The 25,453-nt window shown below is 39.9% G+C and overlaps 1 protein-coding gene across 8 annotated transcripts in view; it reads left to right on the forward strand.

Annotated features, from left to right (window-relative positions):
* Window positions 1-25,453, forward strand: part of AUTS2 (activator of transcription and developmental regulator AUTS2) — a 793,700-nt gene that overhangs the window by 500,492 nt on the left and 267,755 nt on the right. The window contains exon 1 of one of the 8 annotated variants that reach the window (XM_075518129.1): window positions 21,582-21,654. The exons of the other annotated variants lie outside the window; for them this stretch is intronic. Within the exon in view, the coding sequence (XP_075374244.1) occupies window positions 21,604-21,654 (51 nt within the window). The 5' untranslated portion in view covers window positions 21,582-21,603. Of the gene's footprint in view, window positions 1-21,581; window positions 21,655-25,453 lie in introns of those variants that run through there. 8 annotated transcript variants of the gene reach the window in all.

Genomic DNA, 25,453 nt, shown 5'->3' on the forward strand with positions numbered 1-25,453 from the left:
GACAAGTAACCTCAAATTTCTGTTTCATGTGGGTCACTTAACTTAAAGCCTAATTTTGTGCAGAAAGCATAGCAGCTGACCTAGAAGAGCTTTATCTGTGAGCCTCCTTTTTTCCTTCCGCTGACTAGGGGTGACTTTGCTCGCTTAGCTCCCTTGGGTGTATTGCCCTATGGAAATACTAAGTGTTGTTGCTATGATGGCCTGAAAAACTTGTAAGACAAGTTTTTTCCACCTCAGAAATCAGTGTATGAAAAAATACACTTGGCTACAAATTTATGGGCTGCATTAAGTCCTACCAATGCCAAAGGCTAGAGCCACCCAGGGCAGGTACAGTCACAATAATGCCCGCCAAGTGTTTAAGGCATTTATGTTGATACTTTCTGGGTGTCCATGCGTCACCAAAGGATCCAGGACATCTTAGCCACGCACTTATTGCCATCCAAATGCAAGGCCAGTTTTAGGTGGGTGTGGCTCACGTAGTCGGAGCCAGCATCATGTCAAGGCAGCGTTACATTTGATAACAGAGTCTAGCAGACAGACCACACGTGAACTAGGACGGTGGTTAGGAGGAAGTCACCTATGGTGGGGTTATGCTTGCTTTTGGGGAGATGGCCTTGTGAAATCATATGTAGGGCTGGGGAAGAGGAAAGTAGGCCGAGGGAGATCTGCATGTGTTGGGGTGTGGGGTATCTGGGGATATGTGTGGTATTGGAGAGCTTCTCAGGTACTACTTCGTTGATCAGTTTTCATTTCTCTAAGAGTGACCTGAGATTAGAAGCTGCCTTAAATTGAGTCACTGCAAAACTTATTTTTATTATTAAAACTGCAGTACAAACATTTTTACTTCTTACACATTCTGTGCCAAATTATACAGCACAGTGCAGTAAATTTGAGACATTCTAGGGATTAGCATTAGGCAAATAAAAGAAGCTTTAAAGAGCTGGTTCTGTTTTTTATCATGGTTTAACATCAGGCATATCTTCTTTCCTTGTAAGTTAGAGCGGACTGTGTAACACTATTGTCATCCACAAGGGATCTTGAGACCAGCATTACAGATTTAACATGCTCAGGGAAACCAATACGAAGCTATCAACCGATACATGACACTAATACAGGGTTCACTTTTACGCTCAACCGAAAAGAGAGAGAGACAGATTGTTCCAAATTTAGACAAGCTGTAAAATCCTTTACTAGTAGGTACTGCACTGGCCAGCCCTTGAGACTATTCTAATTGCTTTACATCTGTACAAAGGTTCCTTGTAATCGGGCTTTCTGCCTCCATTTGTCTTCTTTTCAGCCTCTTAGTAAAGGCCTTAATTGGTCTTAGTGGGGCTTTTTTCAGTTAGTGCAACCATACCTTAAAGGCTGAACAAGTACTAGACATTACCTGGGGGGGAATGGAGGGAGTAGAGGAAAGACATCAATACTTCTTTACCTTTAACACTGTAATTAATGGGCTCAGAGCAGGGAACAGATTTGGAGAAATTTTAGCTCTTTGGGGGATTTAGAGACAGATCAGACAAAACAGAGCAGGGTGGAATTCTCTAGAATTCCTTCCTGCTTCATTTCTCTGCGAACAATCATTAGCCTTGTAATTGTCTCCTGGTAAACTGCTGTATCAGGTTCCATTTTGTCCTCTTTAGAGGATCGAGTTGCCTTTAAATCAATAGTTTGAAGTACTGGGGGATGTATGTGAAAGGAAGTGCCCTCTAATTTCTGTTTCTTAGCTACTAATTATTTAATAATACATTTTATTGCCTATTAAAATGTGGCATAACTTGCTTGTCAGCAAAACTGGATGGAACATAATCATTTGAGGAGAAGGATAATTGGCACTTTTGCAGATGGCTTTTATTGCAAGCCTGGTTTGTTGTTATAGAAGGAGTTTCTTGCCAGGTTTCCCTGCAGTCTTTTCAGACTGGTCAGTGTTACAAGTGAGTTGCTGCAGCACAGCTCAGACTTTCAAATGTGGCACGTCGAGAATTCAGGGTGGACTTGGTTTTCTGACGTAAAAGCTGCTGTGGTGCATGGAGAGTTTCTTTCCTCCACTCTTGTCTTTTTAAGAACCCTTGTGGTTTTTAATACCGTGCTGCAATTTGCTCTGGTTACTAGATATAGCAAAATAGGAGAATTGGTTTGGCTAACTGATTAATGGAGGTAGGTGAAACTGGGGCAGCGGGGGTTGTCTTACAATTTTTTTTTTGGGTGCAATCAGAAATGCATGTGTGCTTTTGGCTGAACTCTATATAGCTTATACAGTGAGTATATATATACAATGACACGCTTGGCATTCTACAGAATTTGCCCTAAAATTTAATAGCTTTAGACAAATAATTGGAAGGTTGACTCACTGCCCTCCCATTTGCTTCGAGATCCTTGTCATCCTTAGAATGAACGGCTAGAAAATTTTAAGAAGAAACTGCCTTGGCCAGAGGACAAATACAAGTGCTGTGCTGCAGGGACCCCTTCTGATGGTCGCCTGGGGTGATGGCTCTCATGAGGTGCTGAGCTCTCCGGGCAGTTACTGATGGTAGGGGTTGAGTGGATTGAAGAGTCCGTGGTGGAGCTGAGGCGCTGGGTGAATTTTGCAGTAGGGGTCCTGCAATTTGGATCACTGATAGACAAGAGTCTCTTCCTCAGTTTGCCAACAACCAAACTTCCCCGGGTGACCTTTGAATTCCTTTCTGTTTCTTCTGAGGGAATGATTGTGTTGTATAGGAGAGATCTGGTTTATGTTTATTTTAAATTAAATGAAGAAGAGACTGGAACAGGCTGTTTCTTATTAAATCCTCCTGCAGTTAAATTCTGAATTTTTTTCCTCCTGGGGAATGCTTTTGTTTATAAAAAAGTGTTCCCTTTTCTGTCACTGTTTGTGTTTTATGTACAATGAACTGGTCTTGTTTGTGGAGAGGTTTTTTAGCCTTGCGCTCATGGCAGATCCTGCTTCAGGTCTGCCCTAGCATCACAGTCAGTCCCCTGCCCACTAATTCAGGTTCTTCCTCCCCTCTAATGGCTTCATTGCAAGTTAGAGCAGTGTTTCTATTTTCTGAAAAAGAGCTTTAGATCGAGTGTTAGCCTTATTCTTTGGAAGAATGTTAGAAATTCGGGGATGGCGTTGTGCATTTCTTCAGAGTACCGGAAGTACATAGTATGTGCAAACTCTGTAGCCCTCATTACATGGTCAAAAGTAGTTGAAATTAAATAGTACATGTGAGATTCAGTGTCTTCTTGGTAAATGTTTTTCATAATCTCTCCAAATTGTCTCTTTTCATCATGGCAGGCAAAGATTAAAATCAGAGATGCTGATATTCTTGCCCACAGTAATTACTTGTGAAGTGAGTGCTATGCAATCAGCCCCTTATGGAAAAGAGTGCCACTCACTGTTAATGGAGGTACCAGAAACTGGTCCTTACAGGAGATGACTAATTTACCTGGAAGCCGTTTGTGTTTCATTTGTGATGACAGTCCTGCAGTTGCCTGTTTCAGAAAGCAGTTGCTCCGGTAGGCAGCCAGCTATCAACACTGGTTCAGTGGCACCCACAAATGGGACCGCTCAAGTCTTGAATAGGTGGCTGTGGTACAGATAAGAGAATGGGTGGACAGGATGGAAAAATAGTTTTTATGAGCATTGGTGCCTCTTGATGACTGAAATCTGAACAAGTACATCCAAGAAATACCATCTTTGCTGGGTTTTAGCTGCATGTGCTAATGAGGCAAACAACATCTCTTGGGGTCAACAGAAATCTCTTGTTGTGATTGTAATAGACTCACTCTGCATGTAGACAAGATGGAAAATTGATCCAGTACACTTCAGTGAGAGTTAAATGAACAGAGCATTGTTAACTCGACAGCATTTTGAAGAATTCACATATGAGGACTTTGCTTTAATGTTATATATTGAAAATTTGCTGTCAGATCTGGGTCAAAGTTTCTCTGCAGTATAAGCAGATTTTAATTTTATTGCCCTTAAGATGAGGAGCAGGTACTTGAATTTGTCCTTCATCTTTAGTGATTGCCGTTTCATAGATGTGGCTGGTGAGTCTTCAGAATAGGTGGCAGGCAGTCAAGTTTCTGGTGTGGTGGGTAAGGGAGCAGGAGGATGCAGGGTCCCAGGGCCATGCTGGGTTGATTACTGGGATTTCAGAGGACTGATATTGACAGCATCTTTCTTTTCCTTTTCTGTCTGCTCCCTATCCCATGCATGCTCCTAATGTTTTGATCTTGCTGGGCCTGTTCCTAATGTTTTGATCTTGCTGGGCCTCTATAGTGGGGAATTTCCACTGCAGTGATGATGCAATGGGCATTGGCCCAATCCCAACATTAAACTGGAAACCTGGGGCAAAGCAGCTCTCTTCTGCCAGGGGGATGAAAGATGTGTGTTGCCTGCCTCCGGCCCATTCCCTCTGTGACAGGGCGATGGCGATTCATCCTCCACCATTAAGATAAGTACCTCATTCTCAATGGTGATTCACTCTACTTTTCTCTTTCCATTGATTATAGAAGGAACCTCAAGATGATCTACACTAAACACTATTAGATGGCTAAAGTTAGATGGGGAAATCTGCTTCCTGGCAATTAGAAATGAGCTTATAGCTTCTGGAACAGCGGCAGCCCAAAGAAATCCCTGAACAGAACAAAAAAGTGGTATATGTGTTTCACAGGACAGGCATGAACAGTAAACCGGTGCACTGCCAGGAAGTAACTTGGCTGGATAGGCTGGATGAAGAGTGTCTGTGGGGTGAAGTGCCAGAATCACAACATGCTTTGGATTCCTGTAAAGTACATGCTTTTAAATTTCACTGGCATATAATGTTAAAAAAAAAAAAAAAAAAGAGTGATTAAAAAGAATCCTTAATGAACATGGTGCTGTCATTAAAATGCCTGCTGTAGACAACCCTTTTAATGAAAAGTATTTCTGTTGGCTTCATTTCCGTTAGTGAGGAGGGCTATTAAGCTTTGTGTTAATATCCTCTACATCTTCGGTGAGGGTAGAGATACCGGCCATGGAAACAAAACATAGGAGCAAATGTGCCTGCAGCTTAGGTCTCTTAAGAGGTTATAGCACTAAGAAGTCTCAGGGCCAGATCTTCTACTAGCATAGATCAAGTGTGATTTATTTTAATGAGTAGTCCCAATTCCCAGGAGCAAGGATGCATTCCTGAGCCTTTTGGGGCAGCGCGAAAGGTGGGTGCATCCCTCTTCACAAAGTTGCGGAAACAGCTGTCAATGTTAGGTAGCAAAGAGGGAAGAGAAGCTCGTTGGTCTTTTGCTTTGCTGCCCACCTCTTCTGGGGTGTGTTATTTTCACAGCTATACTCGTTAAGAAGTTGCCCTAAGTTGCTCTTCGTTGCCCTAAGCAGGGCAACGAAGCTGGGGAAGGGTCTGGAGCACAAGTCTGATGGGGAGCGGCTGAGGGAACTGGGGTTGTTCAGCCTGGAGAAAAGGAGGCTGAGGGGAGACCTTATCGCTCTCTACAACTCCCTGAAAGGAGGCTGTAGAGAGGTGGGGGTCGGTCTCTTCTCCCAGGTAATAAGCGATAGGACAAGAGGAAATGGCCTCAAGGGAGGTTTAGATTGGGTATTGGGAAAAATTTCTTCACCAAAAGGGTTGTTCAGCATTGGAACAGGCTGCCCAGTGAAGTGGTTGAGTCACCATCCCTGGAGGTATTTAAAAGCCATTTGGATGAGGTGCTTAGGGACATGGTGTAGTGGTGGTCTTGGCAGTGTTAGGTTTACGGTTGGACTCGATGATCTTAAAGGTCTTTTCCAACCTATACGATTCTGTGATTCTGTGATTATATTGTAAAAGTATAGTATGGTATATAGTCATGTATCTGACTGTATATATAGTTAGATATATTGTGTGTGTGTGTGTGTGTATATATATTCATCATCTAATTTGAGGCATGTAAATTTTCACTGCATTGTTTCTGCATGCTGACCACTTAAAGAATGCAGATTAGGAAAGTTTTGGGGTTTGGAGTTTTTCTTTTTACCAGGAGACAAACGTGTTCCTTAAACTAGTCTTACTAAGGTGCTATTTGAGGAAAGAAATATAAATTTATATGGCTTTCAGAAAAAAAGCCAAAATATGCTTAATTGTATCAAGATACAATGACAAGCAGATGAGGTTTAGCAACATGTAATATCTGTTAGAAACACTGGGTGACAGACAATAGGAAACACCACTCAAGTGCCCGAGTGACATTTTTATTCAATGGAAGACAAGTACTTGGCAGCATCTTCACTTTATCATGGCTCTGTATACACTGATACTTAAGCAAACAGTTCAATTAACGGTGGCTGCCCTTCATCTGTTGGAGCATTGTTAGTGTTATTTCCTGTTTAGTTAATCTCAAAATTGTATTCCAAAATCCCAGACCAATTAGGCAGACTATCAAAACATTTGGCTTTAAAGTAAATCAAAGAATGTGGAGTGGCTTTTTGTGCTAATTTTTGTTTGTAGGTCAGGCAAGTTTTTGCCGGATTTTATAAGTTTTGAGTTGTGTTTGAGATCTCCAGCTGAGACTGTAGGCCTATGCAGCATCTATCACAAACTGATGTCTCCCTTTAGGTACATGTTGGAAACTGCAACCACATTCTTAATCAAGCTTATATTAAACCAAGACAAGGGAAGCAGTGCTCATTTTGCATTTGGAAGGCCTGGATTTTGCAATGAACTTGGGGGTGTATTCAGGTTCTCAAGGGAATGGGCAGAGATTTTAATTCCCTAACAGTGCCTGAAACAGTCAATCCATGGAGCAAGTGGAGGTCAGATGTCAAGACAGGCAGCTGCCGAGAGACAAGGAAGAGAAATAATAGGAGGGAAGGAAAAAAAAAAAACACCATCAAAGTGAACTGATTCACCATGTGAAGTTAAGTGAACTACATTACAACAGACATACTGTCTGGAGGAACTAATTGCTTGTGTGGTTAGGTAACTCAGGTCTACCTGAGACCTTCTTGACTCTGGAAGCTATTAAATAGAACAGAACTTGCTAAAAGCAGAGAACTTAAAAACCATGAGCTATACTTTGAGATAACTTTTTATTTTCTCCCTCCTTTCTCTCCCCCCCTTCCTTAAAGGAGACATTACTGATTTAGAGAAGATTTCAACAGCTTTTTGGCAATACAGAAGACTGTTCTGGTAGTCTCAAGTGATTATTGTGGAAGCCCTGCTGATCTTTTCCTGAAAAGTCCAGAACCACAGAAATTTCTTAGCATATTAAAAAAAGAAGACAATCTATGTGTTGTGCAAGCTTTGAATCTGTTCCATAAAGCATTTTCTTTGTTATTAACACAGACATGACTCATTTCTTGTAATACAACATTTGACATTTATGTTGGTAGCAATTAAAAACGGGTGAAGCAGTTCTGGCAAAAACAGCCGGCCTGAAAGTGTGTAGTGAGCGGAGTATACTTCTCTTTTAGTATTCAGAATAAAAAAGTCTAGGTAGCTTTGGAAGGAGTGGGGAATGGGACAAAATAGGTATTCATCTATATGTGTCCTTTGACTCAGATTGGAAATGGATGTCATACTCGCACCTGTAGAATTCCTCCTGAATAAAGAAGTTAAAGTCATGCAATTGTATGGGATTTCTGAAAGCATAGCACTTGTGATCATGTCATTTAAACTCACCTGACTGAATATATAAATCTACAAATCAAACTTTCAGCATCAATGTCTGACTGGAATCACTATGATATAGCAAGAATTATTATTGTTACGACATTTCTAGTTATTCTGTGACACAGTAATGCTAAGTGCTCTTGTGAATGGCCATTTGTTGTAATTTTCTGGTCCAGAGATAAGCTAGGAAGAATACCAGAATGAGCAAAGTAAGAGTAATACAGCAAAATGGAGAACATCAAAGGCTTAAGGAAATAATTCAGCATTAAAAAAACTGGCATAGACTAAGTTTGATTTCTTGCCAGTTTTTTATATACATCCAGAGTATGAAAATTCCAGCAAACTCTCCCATACTTATTTTTACTCTTTGACATGAGGAAAGCATTTTGTTTCATTGAGGTCAAGGAGTGTATCAAAATTATGCCCAGTTCCTTTCAAAGGGGAAAATACACAAAGGGGCATTTTGCTGTGATTTCGAGGGGAAAATAAGATAATTGATGTGAGGATTTTGGAGATAATTCCCATTCCTTATGTTAATGCATATGGTAGGTTGCTCTTGAATGAAGTTTTCCAGGAAGTGGCAGGTTCTTAAATTTAAAAAAGCTACATTTACTCAGGGATATTTTCTGTGAGTACTGAGAAGTTTAGAAAGCAGCATCTTAAAGTAAGTATTTGAAAAGAGTGAAAACTTTTCTATTATATGTCTCTGGGTTAGTTAGGCATCCTAGGAATGTAAGAGTACATAGGTTTTATTTCCCTTTCAGCTCAGAGAAGAGTATTTTCCGTACCATGCAGGCTTTGAACAGTGAAATTGAGATTACAAGCAAAAAATAATAAATACATTTCAAACTTTTCTGTTTTCAGTACATGGAAGCTATGGAGATTATGGAAACTTTGTTGTACAATTGTATACTGTATTGAATCAAATAGTTGCGCTAGTCATCAGTACGAAAAGAAACAAAATAAACTAGAGCTTCAATGTGCCGAAGTCCATAACTGAATAAGGAAGATAGAAGTCAGGTTTTTTCGGTTTTTCTTAGAAAACACAATGTGTGATTTCCTTTTAGCATTGAACATCTCTAGACACAGGTTGAGTGGATGATTTGCTAGTTGTTCACTCTGTAAATAGTCCTTTTATTGAAGTGATCAAGTTCTCTTGACATGAAATTGAGAGACAAAACGAATACCATGAGATGGTTTTTTGTAGTGCAAGTAAATATATTTTATGTGTGAATTTTTATCCCTTCTACCTAACCTGGACAGCACATTAGAATTCTGTTAAAATTAGCTTGTACTGAAGCACATCCCTTGTCTCAAAGAAGGATTAACATTCTGGATTTTATGTCTATTTTTATTATTAAGGTAGTGAATTGATATCCAGTTTAGATATCCAATCAACATTATAGTTCAGCCATTAAAGCTAATGTATTTTTATATCGTATGTTGTGACCCAGTCCCAAAGGCTAAGAAGCAATAGGACAGGTAATTCTGTAATATGAATGAAAGAGTAAAAGCTGAATTTTTGAGGCATGTGTGTAATACATATGGACCGTGACCCACCAAAATGGAAAGAAAACAGAACAAGAGAAGAGAAAGCTGATAGATTGTATCCAGTCATCAAAAAAACAAGCAAAGGAACTTGTGGTCAGTCATGGGATCATTAACATTCAAATAGAGCAGGCAGAACTTTGTTTCTTTTTTATAATGAGATAAAATATACACAAGAAATAGAGATTTTAAATTTTTTTTTCTTCCTTTTCATCAAGAAATTCTGGTGGAGGTAGAGCTGGGGATGAAAACATTTCCTGAAGCACTAGGGAATTTAGGTGTTTCTAAGTCTGGTATCCTCAGAATCAGCAAAAGAAATAGGTGGGGTAATTACCCTTATTCATTCCATGCATCAGCAGACTTTCATCAGCAGGTGCTTAATGGTGCTATGTACTCTTAATTATTGATCTTACCATTTAAGTAGTAAGACATGTGAAAGTGGGCACTATTATCTAGTAATTGACCATATTGGAGGTTTGACAAGATGCTAAGAGTGTTTAACATATAGATAAGATCAATTATAAGATAATGCTTTCTACTGTAATGAGCTGGCATAAGTAAGAAACTTGCTCTTAAGGTATTTATCAGGCAAGAATCCTAGGACAGAACCATGGCAATTTTTCTGTGGATAGACTTAGGATAAATGTCAGTTCATGGGGTCTGGAGCTCTAAATAAGGTGGAATGATGGGACCGATACAATTCCCACAAGTGATATGAAATAATTAGCTTAAAAGAGAGTGAATGAAGAAAACACAAGTTCCTGGTTTTGGGAAATTTGTAGCTTTTGTGATTAAGTTACTTTTCAGAAGCTAATTATTTTTTGTAAAGGAAAGTGAAAGAAGAGCATCTCTTATCAGGAGACTGATAAGAAGGGTGCTAAGCTCTTAAAAAAGGAAAGGAAAAACCCTCATTCAAATAAGCAACTGTGAAAATAACGTGTAGCTTCAGCAGGGAGTATTTCTGAGTGCTGGAACCCCTTGCCAGAGCACTGCCAATTTCATAAGAGCATTTCAGGCGTGTAGTTATTAGTGCATTGAGAACTTTCATTGTTTGGATTTAGGGTCTTGAATTTCAGATTCCCTCATATAGGATCAAGAAGAACTGGAGATGACAGATCTGATCAGCACTGTCACCCACCAGAATGGAGGTGAATTAGGGGAAGAAAGGAAGATCAATAGAAAAACTCAAATTCAGGTATACAGAAAACAGTGTTTTCAGGGAACTGTCATTTTGGATGCCACATCCTAATTCCCTTCATTTTCTCAATGCCTTTCAGAAAGAAAAACTACTAAGTGAATGCTGGTAGAAATAAAGCCCTGCTTCCTGGACCTGAAATGAAAATGCCTCCAGCTGTCTGACCAGCAAAGAATTTACAATCGTGGCATGACTTGAATCAGTAAAAATGAATCCTGTTAGGTGCTTCCATTTCTGTCTCACATACACATTCTACAAATGAGGATTTGGGAGTGTTCAAAGGTTGTTCCCTATGTTGCGTTTTATTTTCCTTTGAAAAGTAGTTTCACTGTATCTTCAAAGTGATTTAATTTATAGAAAGTTATCATATACAACTTTTAAGATGTGAGAATTGGGGGATAAAAGACATATTAAGGCAATGTATTTTCATGGGTTTATATATAAAAGTTACAGTGTTTTGCTTATATTCGTTTTCTTCATGTAGTACATGAGCCAAAAAACGGCTCTTGCTTTGGTTCTCATTTCCCATTTTACACAGAACATTTGGAACAAAACTACTCTGCCATCTTTGGTTAGCACTCACAGGCATAAAGACAGCCTCTGAACACTGTGGTCTATTCTTTCTTGAAGCTCATCTGTTGCTTTGCTTCAAGTCCTGAGTAGAGAGATGCACGTGGCTGTAAACTCCAAACTCAGATTCTCCATGTTCCACCCCCCCAAGCTGGACATCGCTATTTGTCCCCTCTCTGTAACTGTGGCTAGAGCTGTTTGGAGAGTCCGAGTTGTTTCATCTTGCAGGAAACACATTGTTTAAAACTCTATTTCAGGTTAAGAATGGGATATAAAAATGTAATAACTTTTTTTATCCCCAAATGGAAAATTTCAAATGCGCAAACTAGAAATCTCCAAACAGGAAACTACAGTATCTTTGGTTGCAACAAAACATTGGCTATTCTAAAGAATTGCCTTTTTCTCTTCCTTCATCACTCTATCAGAAAGTAGGACAATATCACTCTAATGCCATTTTCCTGTGGCCAGCTTTCTTTGGGATAGATGTCTTTTGTTGGTGGACTCATTCATCTTGGATCACTGTTGTGACGGAAGGGAACGTAGACTTGGCCTCCATCCTGCTGCTTCCTATTTTGTAAGCCCTGTACATGGGGTCGGGGAGGATCCTAAGTTGATGCTACTGTCTCCACTGTGTGCAAACCCTTTTTGACTGCAGGAAGTGTGTCCTTCATGCCTTTCCACAGGAATCTGACTGTAATTAAGCTGCAATTTAGGATGATTTGAGAATGCCAGATCAAATTGGTGGGGTGAGGTGTATGTTGTCAATGCAGTGACTGGCTAGATTAGTTGAGTTTCTCATGGTCACAGAAGAACCTTTCACAGGTTTCACCTTTCTTAAAGAGGGGAGAGAGAGAAAAAGCAGGTAACAGTAATGATTACCTCTCTCTTACTGCATTCAGTCTAACTGTTTTTACAGATAAGTCATGCTACCATTATCCCCATTGTACAGATAAGGGAAATGGTTTGTTTTATGATGGTCCATCAATCAACTAGTTTGGGTAAGAATTAAATCAAGATGTTTCTCGTTCCTTGTTTAGGGTTTTAGCTAGGTATGCCTTAAATTTCTCTGGTTAAATACTGATTTTACATCTATAATGCTTTCATTTTTTGAGGTTTTCCCCAATGTTTCTGGCTGCGAGTTCACAATCTGACTTCATGGTGCTCTTGTAATTAACCCATGAAGATTAAAATTAGTGTCATTATCACTGTAAAAGCTAATTGGTGCCTGGCTTATTCAGTAGTCCAGCAGTAAGCAGTTTAGGCAGATGTCCAGTCTTGCTACACTGATGCATGCACTGAGTACTCCTAACGCTGAGTACTCCTAAATGTCCTTATTGGAAGGGTTTTATTTTTCTGTAGCAATCAAATATACTGTATTCTTATTTTTGTGAGAAATTAGTGGCTTCATTTAAGAAACATAATCTGTCACTTGAATTGCTGTCATTGAGTTGTAAAATTTCAGTAACTGGTGTCTCCAGAAGGGGAAGGCCCCCTTTGCCCCCTTTTCCACTGTACAAACCTAGTCTGAACCTGTTAGTAACTAACACACTGGGTGCCTGTACAGCACTGTGAGACCCAGGGGATTAATCTGCTGGATATAGACTGGTTTGTCCTCTGAGAAGCGCTGCATTAAAAAAAAAAAAAAAAGAAGAAGAAGAAAGAAAGAAAAAGCATCTGCTGATGAAAGTAGCTGTCAAATTAGCAGGTCTGGAAGTTGTATGCATTGTTATGAGCTGCTCAAGTTCACACCAGAGCGACCCAACCCCATCCGTCTTTCTCAGTTTACATTTTAATTGGCTTGTAGTTAAGTTTTTTAAACACTGTGAGACTGCTGACATACACTGTAATATCATGTGAATAATTTATAGGAGCTGTTCGAGATGAGCTTTTTTTTTGCCTTTTTTTTTTTTTTGAGAGAGAGAGAGAGAGAGAGAGAGAGTTGGATAAAAGAAGAGAGAGAATTGGAGGGGGAAGAGCAAAGGAGAGGAGCAACAACAATCCAGCAGCATGTTGCTTGCTGGGTGTTAAATGTTTTTGCTGGTGCATCTGACTGCATTTGGGATTTTACATAGGTTTCTACAATGCAATCTTATTAATAACTGTTCTGTCAGGAGAGCACCCAATTAAATTGAATTCGGTTTATGGTTCCCTTTACGTTTCTTAAAATGTGTGGATATAAAGCCTCTCCAATGTGAGGACTGGCTAACAAGGAGTGTGGGGGTTGGGGTTCAGTTTGTTTTACTCCTTTTTCTCTCTGTTACTTAGGACTTGGCTGTTTGCAAATTCAGAACCTGGCACTCCAGTCCCTCCAGCAGGGTTTTACTTTCCCCTTGCGGAGGCTGCAAGGGGTGGACAGGCTCCCCAAAAGAAATCCCAGCCTGTTTGGAGACTTACCACTAGAAACAGGGAGTGCTGGTCATGTAATTAAGACTTAAGGGAGCATCCTGTTGCTTTCTTAGGGAGCTCAAAGTTTGCTGGGGTACCTTGAATGTGACAGGAATACATTCTGGTAAGGTTTTATAAACTGCCAAGAGCTGCTATTTAAAGAAAAAACAAAGTATTCAGTCAGTTAGTGACCGAATTTACAGAGAGTACAATCAGTTGTTGATGTCTTGGGAGCATATGAGAAAGAAACAAAAGTTCAGCCCTGGCTCCCTCCCTGCTCCTCCTCCCTGCTCACAGGGCAGGACTTACTGCTGGGATTTTCAGAAGTCGGTTATTTCACTGTCTCCTGCCTCGTGCACATGTGGGTTGCAATGCTCTGTCTGGCTACCGAAGGTGAAATTTAGATTCTGACCATCTCCTGCTGCAGGTTGGTTGCAAGCAAAATACACAGTATAGCTTTCCCTGTGGGCCGTTGTGTTGAGCAGACCATGGTGCAGTTGTGTTTACTGGCTTAGACGGAAACTCGGTGTCAGAAGTTAGCCTTTGATGTTTGATTTCATTCTACTTTGATTTAATCTCTGGGGATCATTTTAGCTGTTCAAATGTGACTTCTGTGCACAATTTTGAACACAGCTTATGATTTGGAGGATTATTGTGTACATATATTCCAGTTATTGATACTATAGTTATAACAGATTTAAACTGTTGAGATACTGTTGAAATGGATTTTGACCCAGAGGTGAAAGAATTACTTGTCATTTTAAATGTGCAGCCATTGTCCTTATGTGAAATGTATGAAGACTTGCACTTTGGTAGCTCTTAGCTTCCGATAACTGCCAAAAATCTTGGAGAACAAGGCTTCTATATGGAATTCTGCTCGTTTTCACATGGATTTCCATTTTTTCCTCCCAGTAATTTGCTTTAGCATTCATACAACACATTACTCTCTTATGTTCTGCTTGTTTGAAAAGTCTTTTGTCTACTCTGCAAGATAAAAAATCAGCTCATACAAAAGCTTTGTGTTGTATTGTGCACCTGACTATGACGGTCAGAGATTTGGGGGATCTCAGTGTGTTCATGATACCTGGAATGCATGTATTGTTTTAAAAATACAGGCAATAGTGCTCAGGCAAAGTTGCATAATTCAGTGCTCAAGAAAGCCAGATGCACAAGTTCAATGACCACAATGCTCCTGCCTGCGAATGTGAGGGAAGAGATCCAAGTAACAAAAGCCTAAATCCGTAGAGATGTACCATTTCAGGTCTGTGAGCTTTACCTTGATAAGAATGCCCAAAGCCTTAACCCTCCATTCTTAACACGTCCTGCGGTGCCTCGTTTTTACAGCATATGCTGTGTGACATCCACATTAATCTGAGAGCCCTGCAGTACCAAAGCACAGCAGGACGAGTTAAGGACAGGCTGTTGGCCTTAACTTTCATTTTTCTGCTTTTGTTGCTGTGTGTCATGGATAAAGGTGACCTGCAAGGGAGGAGGGAGAAAAAAAAAAGCGATCTGCTTGTGTCCCATTTGCTTCGTTAGGTTGTACAAAACGTTTTGAAAGGTTGTTTGTTTAGTTCTTGGCTTTTTTTTTTCTTTCAGAACTATCAGATCCAGACTTCTCTGGTTTTCCTAGGAGACATGGTAGAAAACTGGAGAGCTCTTGGGATTAAAAGTCTAAAGCTCAGGCATTTGAAAGGGGAAGAGGATTTTAGTTATAACATTTTTAACCTTTCTGTTCTTTGTTTCTGTTTGTTAGTACCAGCTCAGCACCACTCCTGCTTAATGTCTTTCACATTCTGGTTCTTTGGTTAAGATGTGACGATCTCTCATTCCCCCTCTCTGATCCTCCAGAGAACTCCAGCAAATACAGATGTTAAACAAACACCCTCCTCAGCCACCACATATATCTACAAACTCTCAGTCTTTTTTCAGATACACACACACAGACACATCTCTTTTTATTGTTTGTTGCCTACATTTTGTGTCTACCCCTAAACTTCTTGAGGGCACTTCCCTTAAACTCCACTTGTCTTATTTTCCCTAAAAGAAAAATCAGAACATAACATCTACTTACTTCAAAGAGAAAGTGCAATTATATTTCTTTCATATATATTGAATGCAACAGGATTGTCTGACTGAGAAATTTTAAAACATGCAAAAAAATATTTCTTCTAATTATTTTTTTATTGAAGAGCTAGTTTTGTACTATTTATTTTTATTATAGTTATTGTTTTGTTAGTGGGGTTCTAATCCTGAAGTTTAATACAAATAAAAGAATAGGAAGAGGAATTAATTATTGATCTTAATCATCTCTTTGGAGCTGCTGAACTCTCCTCCAATTAATTTGAGGCATTACAAGAGTTCTTGTAGAATGAAGGGGGCAAGCCCATGTATTAATAATCTGTAGAGCTTTGGCATATATGACAGTACCATGGGGACGCTCACTTTATATCCCTGCACATGTTCCTTTTACAAGTAGTGACTTTAAGAAATCCGGTTAAATCAACTGAGAGGCCTTTTAGTGTCTGTCAGCGTTCGGAGAGATCACAGCAGACACTCTTCCATCCCTGAAAATTGAAAAGCTTTGTCATTTTTCTTAACTATAGCTAGATTGTGATTGTAAATAATCAGATCCTTTGATTTTTTTTTAAGTTGTCTAAACATACAAATTTTGAGGGAGCTGTAAAAGCACGAGTTGAACAGTTGAATGCATTCTGCATTAAAGGTACTTGAACTGTGAAATTTATAAAGCTTGACTACGTCTTTAGCCATGCCTAGTATGATGGCACTATCAGTAATTTCTGTTCTGAAATACAAAGATGGGTCTGAGTATTTAACATAAACAATCTAATAGCTGATCTGGCTCCTTTTGTGTACCTGGACTTGCTTCTTGTTTGACATCAAGAGGTGCAAGTATTTGTGGCAAAATTTCATGATCTCATGGCTTACAGCGTGGTCTGGAGGATGGCAGTTATGCTCCTAGACAATTTACAAGGTTTCAAAGTTTGTATTTGTTCCTCAAGACAAAATCTTCTATGTGAAAATGAAATTGCATCGAAATAACGTGTTTTTAGACCAGAGATGGCTGTATGTGTGTGTGCGTGGTTTTGTGTATTTGAGCGTGTCTTGTGTGTGAGAAGCATCAGTGGTGTGTGTGGTGGGGTGCAGATGTTGGTCCTTGCTCTGCCTGATCAGAGCAGAGCATCCAGAAACTGTCTCAAATGACAAAGGGATTTAAATCAAATCAGATAAGTACTTGGAATCAAATTTGAGTGGGTAAAAAAATGACTGCTTGCTGTGCAACCTGGAGATCATCCCACATCCCTCCCAGGAAAAAGTCAGGATTAGCTGACTGTCACTGCTGACAGTCTTCCAGACCAGTAAAACCATTAAAGGAAAAGCAAAACTCTTGTTTTTTCTCCAGAGCTTCTCAACATTTTTCTCAACTGTGTTATGATTCTTCTGTGAAAAATGTTTACTTTGAAATAGCAGCAAATTTTGGCACATACGAAGTTAACCAAAACCGTTGTAACCATATTTATAGACAGAGTTTCTACAATGAATGCAGTTTGTTTAACTGTGGGCTTTGGCCCTTGAGCATATACTGACCACAAGAATTTACAAATCTCAGTGGTAAGTGCATACTTTGTTTGCTGCACAAAGTCTTTTGTCAGTCAGAAGCACTGCTGTCGTAGTCTGTCTTGTGCTCTCTGACTTGTCCAGACTTGCCTGGTTTTTAACCATCCTTATGTTATTCATTACGTTATGGTGTTCATATCTAAGCACCAAATCTGTATGCTTTGTGTCATGGCAGAGTGTAGGTTACAGAAATATTCTCAAGCTAATGTTTTTCCCTCTCCCTTTTCTGTTCACGGTTCTGCTGTGAAATGTATCAGAAGTGTTTTCTTGGAGAGAAACATGATAAGGGAACCACTCGAGTTATTCTGGCAAAACAGAACAGCCTCTATCAAGATGTTGTGAACACCAGTCGTGCTAATTCATTTCAGGAGAAGCGTGTGTTAAAGCCTCTCAAGGCTGGGCCTTTCCTTTGAGACGGACACCTTCCCACTCAATTCCATCTTTGCCTTTCTGTTTCCTCCAAGAACGCCTCTTTGAGAGCTGCTGTTAATGTGTGGTATCAGAAGGTGGTTTAATGGTAAACCGAAACACATACAGATTTTAAAGCCTGTCTCCCAGTTGCGGTGCTCATGCAGTATTTCTGTGCTGCTTGTGACTGCTGCAATGGATTTTATGTCTTTGCTGTGGGAGTGTCAGGACAGTTTTAATTACTGTCAGTTACTTTCAGTTCTGGGCTGATCATTTATAACAGGATTTTGAAGTGACTAATACTAGGTGCCTTTCTATATTAGCAGCATTTTCTTTCTCAGGCCTTTTCAACAGAAGTGTCAAATCGTGCTTTACCCAGCTGTTGGCCAAGTTTTGATGGTCTGGGACTTAGGACAAGCACACACATGTTTAGATGCTTTTCCCAAATATCATCCAAGTCTCTCAGGCCTGACAGATGGTTTGGCAGGACTAATTACACTTCCTGCTTTTGTCACAGATTAGCAGTGTCCGTAAGTCTTTAACATGTGAGGGCTGTTCAGGAACCGATGGGGAGTAAGCTCGTTTCATTTTACAGCATACTAAAGAAGGGGCTCCAAAGGAGAAATGATCAGAATTGCTTTTGTTCATGTAATTTGAAAAGCCCAAACCTTACAATCAGAGGATAGTCTGTCCAGCTCAGTGTGAAGCCAGGTTGTTCAAGGAGAGCTTTTATGGTCGTTATCCATGAGGTATTGCCTCCCTAGGTCTTGTACTCTGCCTTTGTTATGGCTGATGTTTTAAGATGTCTCAAGATTGTTTCTGTGTGTCAGTGGATTTCAGCTATTAACGAGTTGTCTTTGAAAATCTCTACTTGCCTGAATAACAAGAATATCCACGCTTGTATTAAGTAGAACATACCTATATATGTACTCTTCAGCTGTAAAGTGCTGGGAACAAAAAAACCACCCAGGCTGTGTAAAGCTTCTTGCTGCTGAGGTAATAAAATGCCATCTGCATTGGTCATAAGAAATTGGACTAAGCAGGCTGTTACCACGTATCTCTGATGCGGTTCCCTTATGTACATGTTCATTGCTCTCCTGCTGTCACAAAATTTTTAGACATATTCTATATAGATATGTAAGCAAATGAATAAAACTGGAAACAGAACTTTTAAATGTTTGAATATCAAAATTCAGAAACATCTAAAACTTCTGATAGTATTGCTTTCCTGATTTATGAGTCTCCCACTATATAAATCATATCAGGAAGAATAGCTGTAGGAGGGAAAGGACTCTGTTGTCCATACTTCGTGACTGTCCTTTCATGAAACTTACTCCCTTTTTCATGTGAAGAAATATCCATAACTGTTTATTAGTCTGGGCTAATTTTATAATATAACTTAATGTAGCCAGCAATTAGTGAAAGTTCAGAAGAATCTATATGAAAGGAAATTTGGCACAGCAAAAACCTGCTGCTGTGCAGATGAATCTCAATAATTGTTTTGTTGTATTACGATACACAAAGTGCAGTTCTGAAGCAGTGATGCTCTTGCTCCAATGAAATTGGTGTGAGATGAAAAAGTAATTTAACACTAAAACTATTTCTTCGTAGCAGCACAGCGGTAAAAAAAGCCCCAAATTCTACTGCTCTTTGAAAGCGTTATTTTCAGTGAAACAGGAGGGTTGATTGTATTTAGTCTAAAGCTATTAATTATGCTGTTTAATGTGACCTGCAGAGAGCTTGCTCACCAGATGGGATGGAGCTCATCCTTTGCCATTTGTTATGTGTGTTGAGAGTTGGGAACTACTTTGCTTCTCTGAGGTGTCACTGCACAGGCCGTAGGCGCAGGCAGTGATACTGCATGAGTGAGCAAGAAACTCATCTGCATTCAACCTGCTAGTATTTCCAGCCGCGCCATCAAAAACGCAACACCTCCCCTTCTCAAAAAAGGATGTGTCCTGGTTCCTTGCCCTGCTAATTCTTGTCTGTGATGAGAAAACTACAGGCGGTACAGAGTGATCATGTCGATCAATTCACGAAGAAATCAGTGTTGCCGTGTGAGCTCTTGTGGCAGGCAGAGAGCAACCTCCCGTGTATTAGCCTGAACTGTGGTCTCCACCAACGTTCAGGAGAGCCTCCTGCTGTACTTACAAATAAATAAATAAGGATATTTCCATCTTTTCTCTCTCTTCTTGGCTTGCAACAGGAGCTCATGAATCAATCGTCAACAAGCCAACTTCTCAGCCAATTGTGGTAATGATGTATGCGATTAACAGGCTGTGATTCTTTCTCTTCTTTCTTTTTTTCCCCTTTTTTCCAGTTTTTTTTCCCTTTTTTTTTGCAAATACGTAAGAGGGAGTTTCTTGTTACAGCAAGCAAAGGGGGGGGTCCGTTCTGTGGCGTGTCCCACCCCCCATACGCGAGCACGTGAGTGTGTATCTCACTGCCCTGCCATGTGCTGGGTGGGAGGAAGTTTTTCCTAGCCGAGCGGCACACAGCTCTGCCTGAGGGATTGAGAACATATTGCTCGGCAGGTGGGGCCTGCTCAGACGCATTTAGTGTTATTTCAGCATTGACAGCAAACATACATCACACGGGCCTGTAATGCCAGCGTGCTCCATAGTAACCTGATCAAAAGGACTGCAACCTAGAAGCAGAATGCTCAGCCTTAATATAATATTTTGACCCAATAACTGGTCCATGGGAAGTCAGGGCAGCGCCTTGCTGTCCGGACAGCCTGGGCCTTCTCTGTGTGGGTCTCCTTGGAAGCTGCTTTGAGTGTGAGCCCTAATGATGCTTTCCCTTCCAACCTGCTGACTTCTTTTCTTCTTCACAAGGCATGGCAAATCAGACTTAGCCATGAAAACCTCAGATTATTGAGGGTCCTCTGCAAATGCAAGCTTGTGGATTTTCAGTTATCTACTTGTTTGTTAGAAGTTTATATGGTTTGTCTGCTAGCTGGTGAGGTATGTATAGCCCTCTACAGGAAATATTGTGGTCCAGACGTGCCAAGTCTTAGTATCAAAATGGAGAGTTCCATAATTACTTGATACTTTGTTCAAAAGGTTTTCCTTTGGTCAAGGATGTGCTTATGGTGCTGTCTACTTTGTTTCAGCTGAGGTATGGGTAGATATTTTTCCCTGCTAATTACAATCATTGTAGGTTTTGTTTTGTTTTGTTTCATTTTAAAAACTCAGTTAAGTAGTAGGTTTAGTTGAGAGTCTGATCACAGTCCACAATGTGGCTTGCACTTCATAATCCAACTTCTTACACAAGCCGTCAAGTGAAAGTGGAGTCAGGAGGAAAGGTACAGAGAAGTAATACATGCCATATATTTTGCAAAGCATCCTGCAAGCAAACTTCTTTTTAAACATGGAGATTTCTAAAGGTAAAGGTTACAAAGTTAAAGAACCTGCCCCGTTTCTGGAAGGTGCTCTGCATCCTCCATTCTGACTGTATTTAATGGGTGCATAAGAGAGAACTAATATCCTACTTTAAAAAGAAGAGAAGCTGGGGAAAAATAAAAAAGCAGCATCTGGAGGCTCACGAGGATATACAACCACCCGGTCTTTTCCAGGTAGCACAGCTGCACAAGAGTGATTTTAGTCTGGGCAAAGCAACAAGAGTCAGTGTAGGGCTGGAGAAATCCAGCCATGGAAAGGTCCTTAAAAGAGGTAGGAACAAGTGAATGGTGGATTTTCTATCCAAGGATCAGATTCCATTTCTTCATTACAGAGATTAAAATCTGACCTCTGTGGGTTTTGGGTTTTTTTCTTCTGAGACCTACAGTTAACTGATGTAAAAGAACTGCATGGATTAATTCCCAGCAGAGACTTTGTAAGACTTATTCAGTTCCTCAGTACATTGATTTCTTTATCTACAGATGTATTATAGGTAGCAGCTAGCAGTAGAAGTCAGTTTGGGCAATGCTTTTATGTACAACACACAATGCAAACCAGCGGTGACTGTCTGATAGTTCATTTTGCACTGCTGTAGGTACTACCAGATTGGCACTAAGATGTAGCACCCGAGAAAATTCAAGTGCTCAATGAGAATGGAAAAATTTTATCTTTAAATTTGTCCAGAGGCATTATTCTGTGATGGGATTTACCCGTGTAAATCCCTCATGAGGAAAGATTGAGAAATGTCTCTGCTTTCTGTTTTAGTGTTTTGAATTGGCAACCAAGCGAGAATTAAATAATGGGAAAAGCTCCAGATGCCTCAGCTAACATGTGGAGAACTTCCTGTGGTCGTTTCAAGAGTCTGTTTGATTTCATTGACGTAAGTAAGCAGAGTAGATGAAGCCTTGGTAACTCCCCGAGATGGATGAAACACGTCAGGACACAGGCAGACAGACTTTTTTGTCATCCTCAAGCCTAATTTTAAGCTTGTGGTTACCTCAGGAGACTGATATTTCCTGAAGTCTGTACCACGGTTCATTTGTGTATATGTGCATTTGTGTTGCAAAAGCAATTGATTTTGTGAGCAATTACCTTCTGGAGCCAAAAGATACAATATGCCAGGGTCAGAGCTGGCTCAGTTCCGTTCCTGCCTGAGCACAGCTATTACAGATACCTTGGTTTGTTCTCCTGTTACTACGTTTTTCAGGTATTCACCCCTGGAAAGAAATACAGTAAGTCAGACCAAGTTTAAGCCGTGAGGAGGAGGCAGGTTCCCCCCTGCCCCATCTGACTTTGAGTGGAAGATGTCGTTAGGAAACAGTCCTACACTTTGCTGAGGTTTCTCCAAACAGGAGCTGGAAGAGCTCAGCAGCAAGCTTGATTAAGCTGACCTATAAATCCCGCTGATTTCCTGTTGACTGCGTCCCCTTGGCAGTGCTGATGAAATGTTACAGGTGCACCTGGTGCATTCAGCAGAGCTGCAGGTGTCTCCCGCAATATGCACCCGTCCCATTTGGCAGCAGTCGATGGCTAGTAGTTTATTAGCTCACTTTTCACCTGTCAAAACTCCTAGAAAAATGCCAGCCTGGCGTTTCAGTGCCTCTACAGAATCAGGCTCTACTAGTTTGAGTCCTTTGAAAAGCTTGTCAGACCTGTCTGCAGCTGTACTAGTAAACTGCTAGTTTGTTTGTTTCTTTGTTTCTGCAGATTCATAGGCTCTGTGAGGAGCTGTCATTTTGCTTGCAGAATGATACTAATTTAAAAATAGGAAGTCTGCTAAAGTATTAATGATACCAGATGCAGCTGTTACATTTTTTTTTTCTTTACCTGTCATGTACAATAGCAATGAATGTTATTTTCCCAACTGCTGCGCTGAGACGGGAAGAAAACTATGAAAGAATCAAGATTTCTTCCTTTGCAATATTGTCATAAACTGGATTTCTTTGGGCAGAGATGGTGAGTTTTTTGTTTTGAAAGAGCATCACTTAATCAGTGCTGTACAACCATATTGCACCTCATTTTCCTCACATTGCTAAAACAAGCTGTGCTACGAGCATGGAGAAGAATGAAGTCTAACTGCCTTAGATTTGTCTCCTATGTCGTACAACTATCTTCCCTTCCCTCTGCCCATGCACACATTACGTACTTCTGGCTCTGTTCTATATTCCTCCTCTGGCCGAGCAAAAGACATATCTCGTGTTTTATTAGCTGAGTGGTCAGCTGTCTCTTAAAAGGGCTGAGCTTTATCTCTCTTTCCCATACTAGAGTCACTGATTTGCATAAAACTTCTCATAACTTGATGTGTTTTAGATCTCTATCAAATTTAATTGAAAGGGAACGAGGGGTTTGAAAATTACTAGGGCTGGATGGACTGACAGCCTGTTTGCATTAAAACTTGTTTTCACAGAAAGCCAGGCAAAAAATTAAATAAAATTGCACATCTCAGTAGTGTGATTTGTGCCACACAGATATAAGATAACAAAGGCACCAGCTTCCACTTTATCCCTGAAGGATTGCTGAAAAAATTACTATTTCAGGTTAATAGTATTTCACAGATGCTTTGTAGGCTGCCTGAGTGACTACAAGGCACAAGACCATGGATAATCAAGCTTTTTGTCCTCTTATGCTCCTGTGTGGCACCTACCAGTTGTTGGTGCTGTGTAGTATTATTCATACAGGAAAAGCAGATAAAGTAGTATTGAAAGGGAAAAGCTAGTGGTGTCCATAGCTTTTATATCCAAACAAAGAGTGGGGGAAAAAAAAAACTCAGAACATGTATGCTACAGGTATGATTCTGTCCCCAATTTTCTCAAAGTAAGATCACATAGCAGTTCTGAAGCGTAAAAAACACTGTGTTCAATTTTATCTGCCCAAGTAATCACTTGTACTGCGCATCGGGGCAATTTATAACTCCACGGCAAACATCAGGAATGAACTTTGAGCCCTTGTTCCTGAAGAGCAGGAGCTTGGTGTGACAGCAGAGGTTTTCAGATTTTTTCAGCAGATGGACTCCCTTAAGCTTTTATCAATGGAATTAGGGACCCCAATGAAGTAAAAGAAACCAAGTCCATTTTTACAGACCCTCATATGAGGAGTACCTGAATCCCTTGGGTTCACAGACCGCAGACTGAAAAGCATTGAGCTAAAGAAAACATTCTGTTAGCAGTTAGCAGTATAGGAAATATGACTTACAGTTCGGCAATTCTAATCCTATCCATCTGTGGGGAGGGGAGCGCCTGCACATGTGCACACACACACACATAACACGCATTATTGCATTATTTGGGGGGCTGGGGTTAATTTAGAAACACTGTTTCTTGGGCTTAATTGAGATTTCTTGGAGGCCTGTTTTTGCACATATAAAGGTTCATTACCAGGAAATCATAGTTTACAGTGTTTATCTAGTGAGTTATGAAAATACCAGATAATAAGACTAATGACTCAACACAGCATTTTCCAAATTGTGAAGTAATCTTTGGATTTTCCAAGATTATTATTATATTAGTTGCACTTTTTAGTCTGTCAGAAAAGAAATAAATAAAAGGCCTGTATTTTCCCATTAACATTCGGAGAACATCTGTTGCGTATTGTAAATAACATACTTATAAAGCAAACTGATAATAACTACTCAGACTATTTTCCTGTTCTGGCTATAGCATTCAGCGCCATACAATATGTTATATACTACACTCTTTATTTGGCCCAGAATAAAATGGAATTCTTCTAATAGTACCAATTACATGTAAAATAATCCAAATAGTTTGCAAAAACTCTGAACTCTAAAAACATACACTTCAGATTGTGTTAATAAAGAACAATAATGATAGACCAGAGTACAGAGATATAAATTGATACAGCTCTGCATTCGGAAGGGCATGTGACTCTGAGATTATGTTGTGGTTGAAGTGGTTAAAACAGGGAGGGATGAAAGAGTTTTAAAAATTGCTTTTCCTCCGAATCTCTCTCAAAATGCATACCAACCCTAGAATAAACTATTTCTGAATGCTAATCAGACTAATAGGAAAATAACCCCATAGAGTTCTCCTTTGAAATTCCACCCCTAGAATGCTGCACTTTGTCCTCCTGAAGTTTCTAACTCAGTTTTATAAGATTGAAGGTGTAGATTAGATTTTTTTTGCTTCCTGTGAGGCTGTAGTCTGCAATTAACTTGGAAGTCCTTTGAAGCTGAACTTTTGCTAACATTACCTTCTTTAACTGCTAAAATAATCATGGTCTTATTGCAGTAGCAATAATACAGCAATAATACAAGTGGCATGGTGAATACAGAACAACGTCACAATTTTCACAATTATGTCAATCTAAAATTGTCATAATTATTACAAGAATAAGGCCCATGCTTTTGGGAGTTTTCAGCAAGGTAGAGTGTGTACTTGATGTACATTGAAACAAGCTATTTCCTAAGAGCCAAGAATCAATAGCTCTTCGACTGATCAGTAGGTGCATGCTATAAGTAGAAGCCTGTTCTCGTAATAGTCTCCTCCCTACTGAAGTCACCTGAGACAGACAGAATTGTGTCTATAAACACGTACGAGTACAGCCAATCTCTTTCCTTCCCAGTGAAGAGGAGGAAGAATAGTTATAAAAGGATAACTTTGTCTTTTCTAATTGTATAATAAAATCACCTGAGTTTCTGGGTGTGTCCCTCATCTTTTGCATAT

This window comes from Mycteria americana, chromosome 15 (assembly GCF_035582795.1).
Source record: "Mycteria americana isolate JAX WOST 10 ecotype Jacksonville Zoo and Gardens chromosome 15, USCA_MyAme_1.0, whole genome shotgun sequence".
Taxonomy (NCBI): Eukaryota; Metazoa; Chordata; class Aves; order Ciconiiformes; family Ciconiidae; genus Mycteria; species Mycteria americana.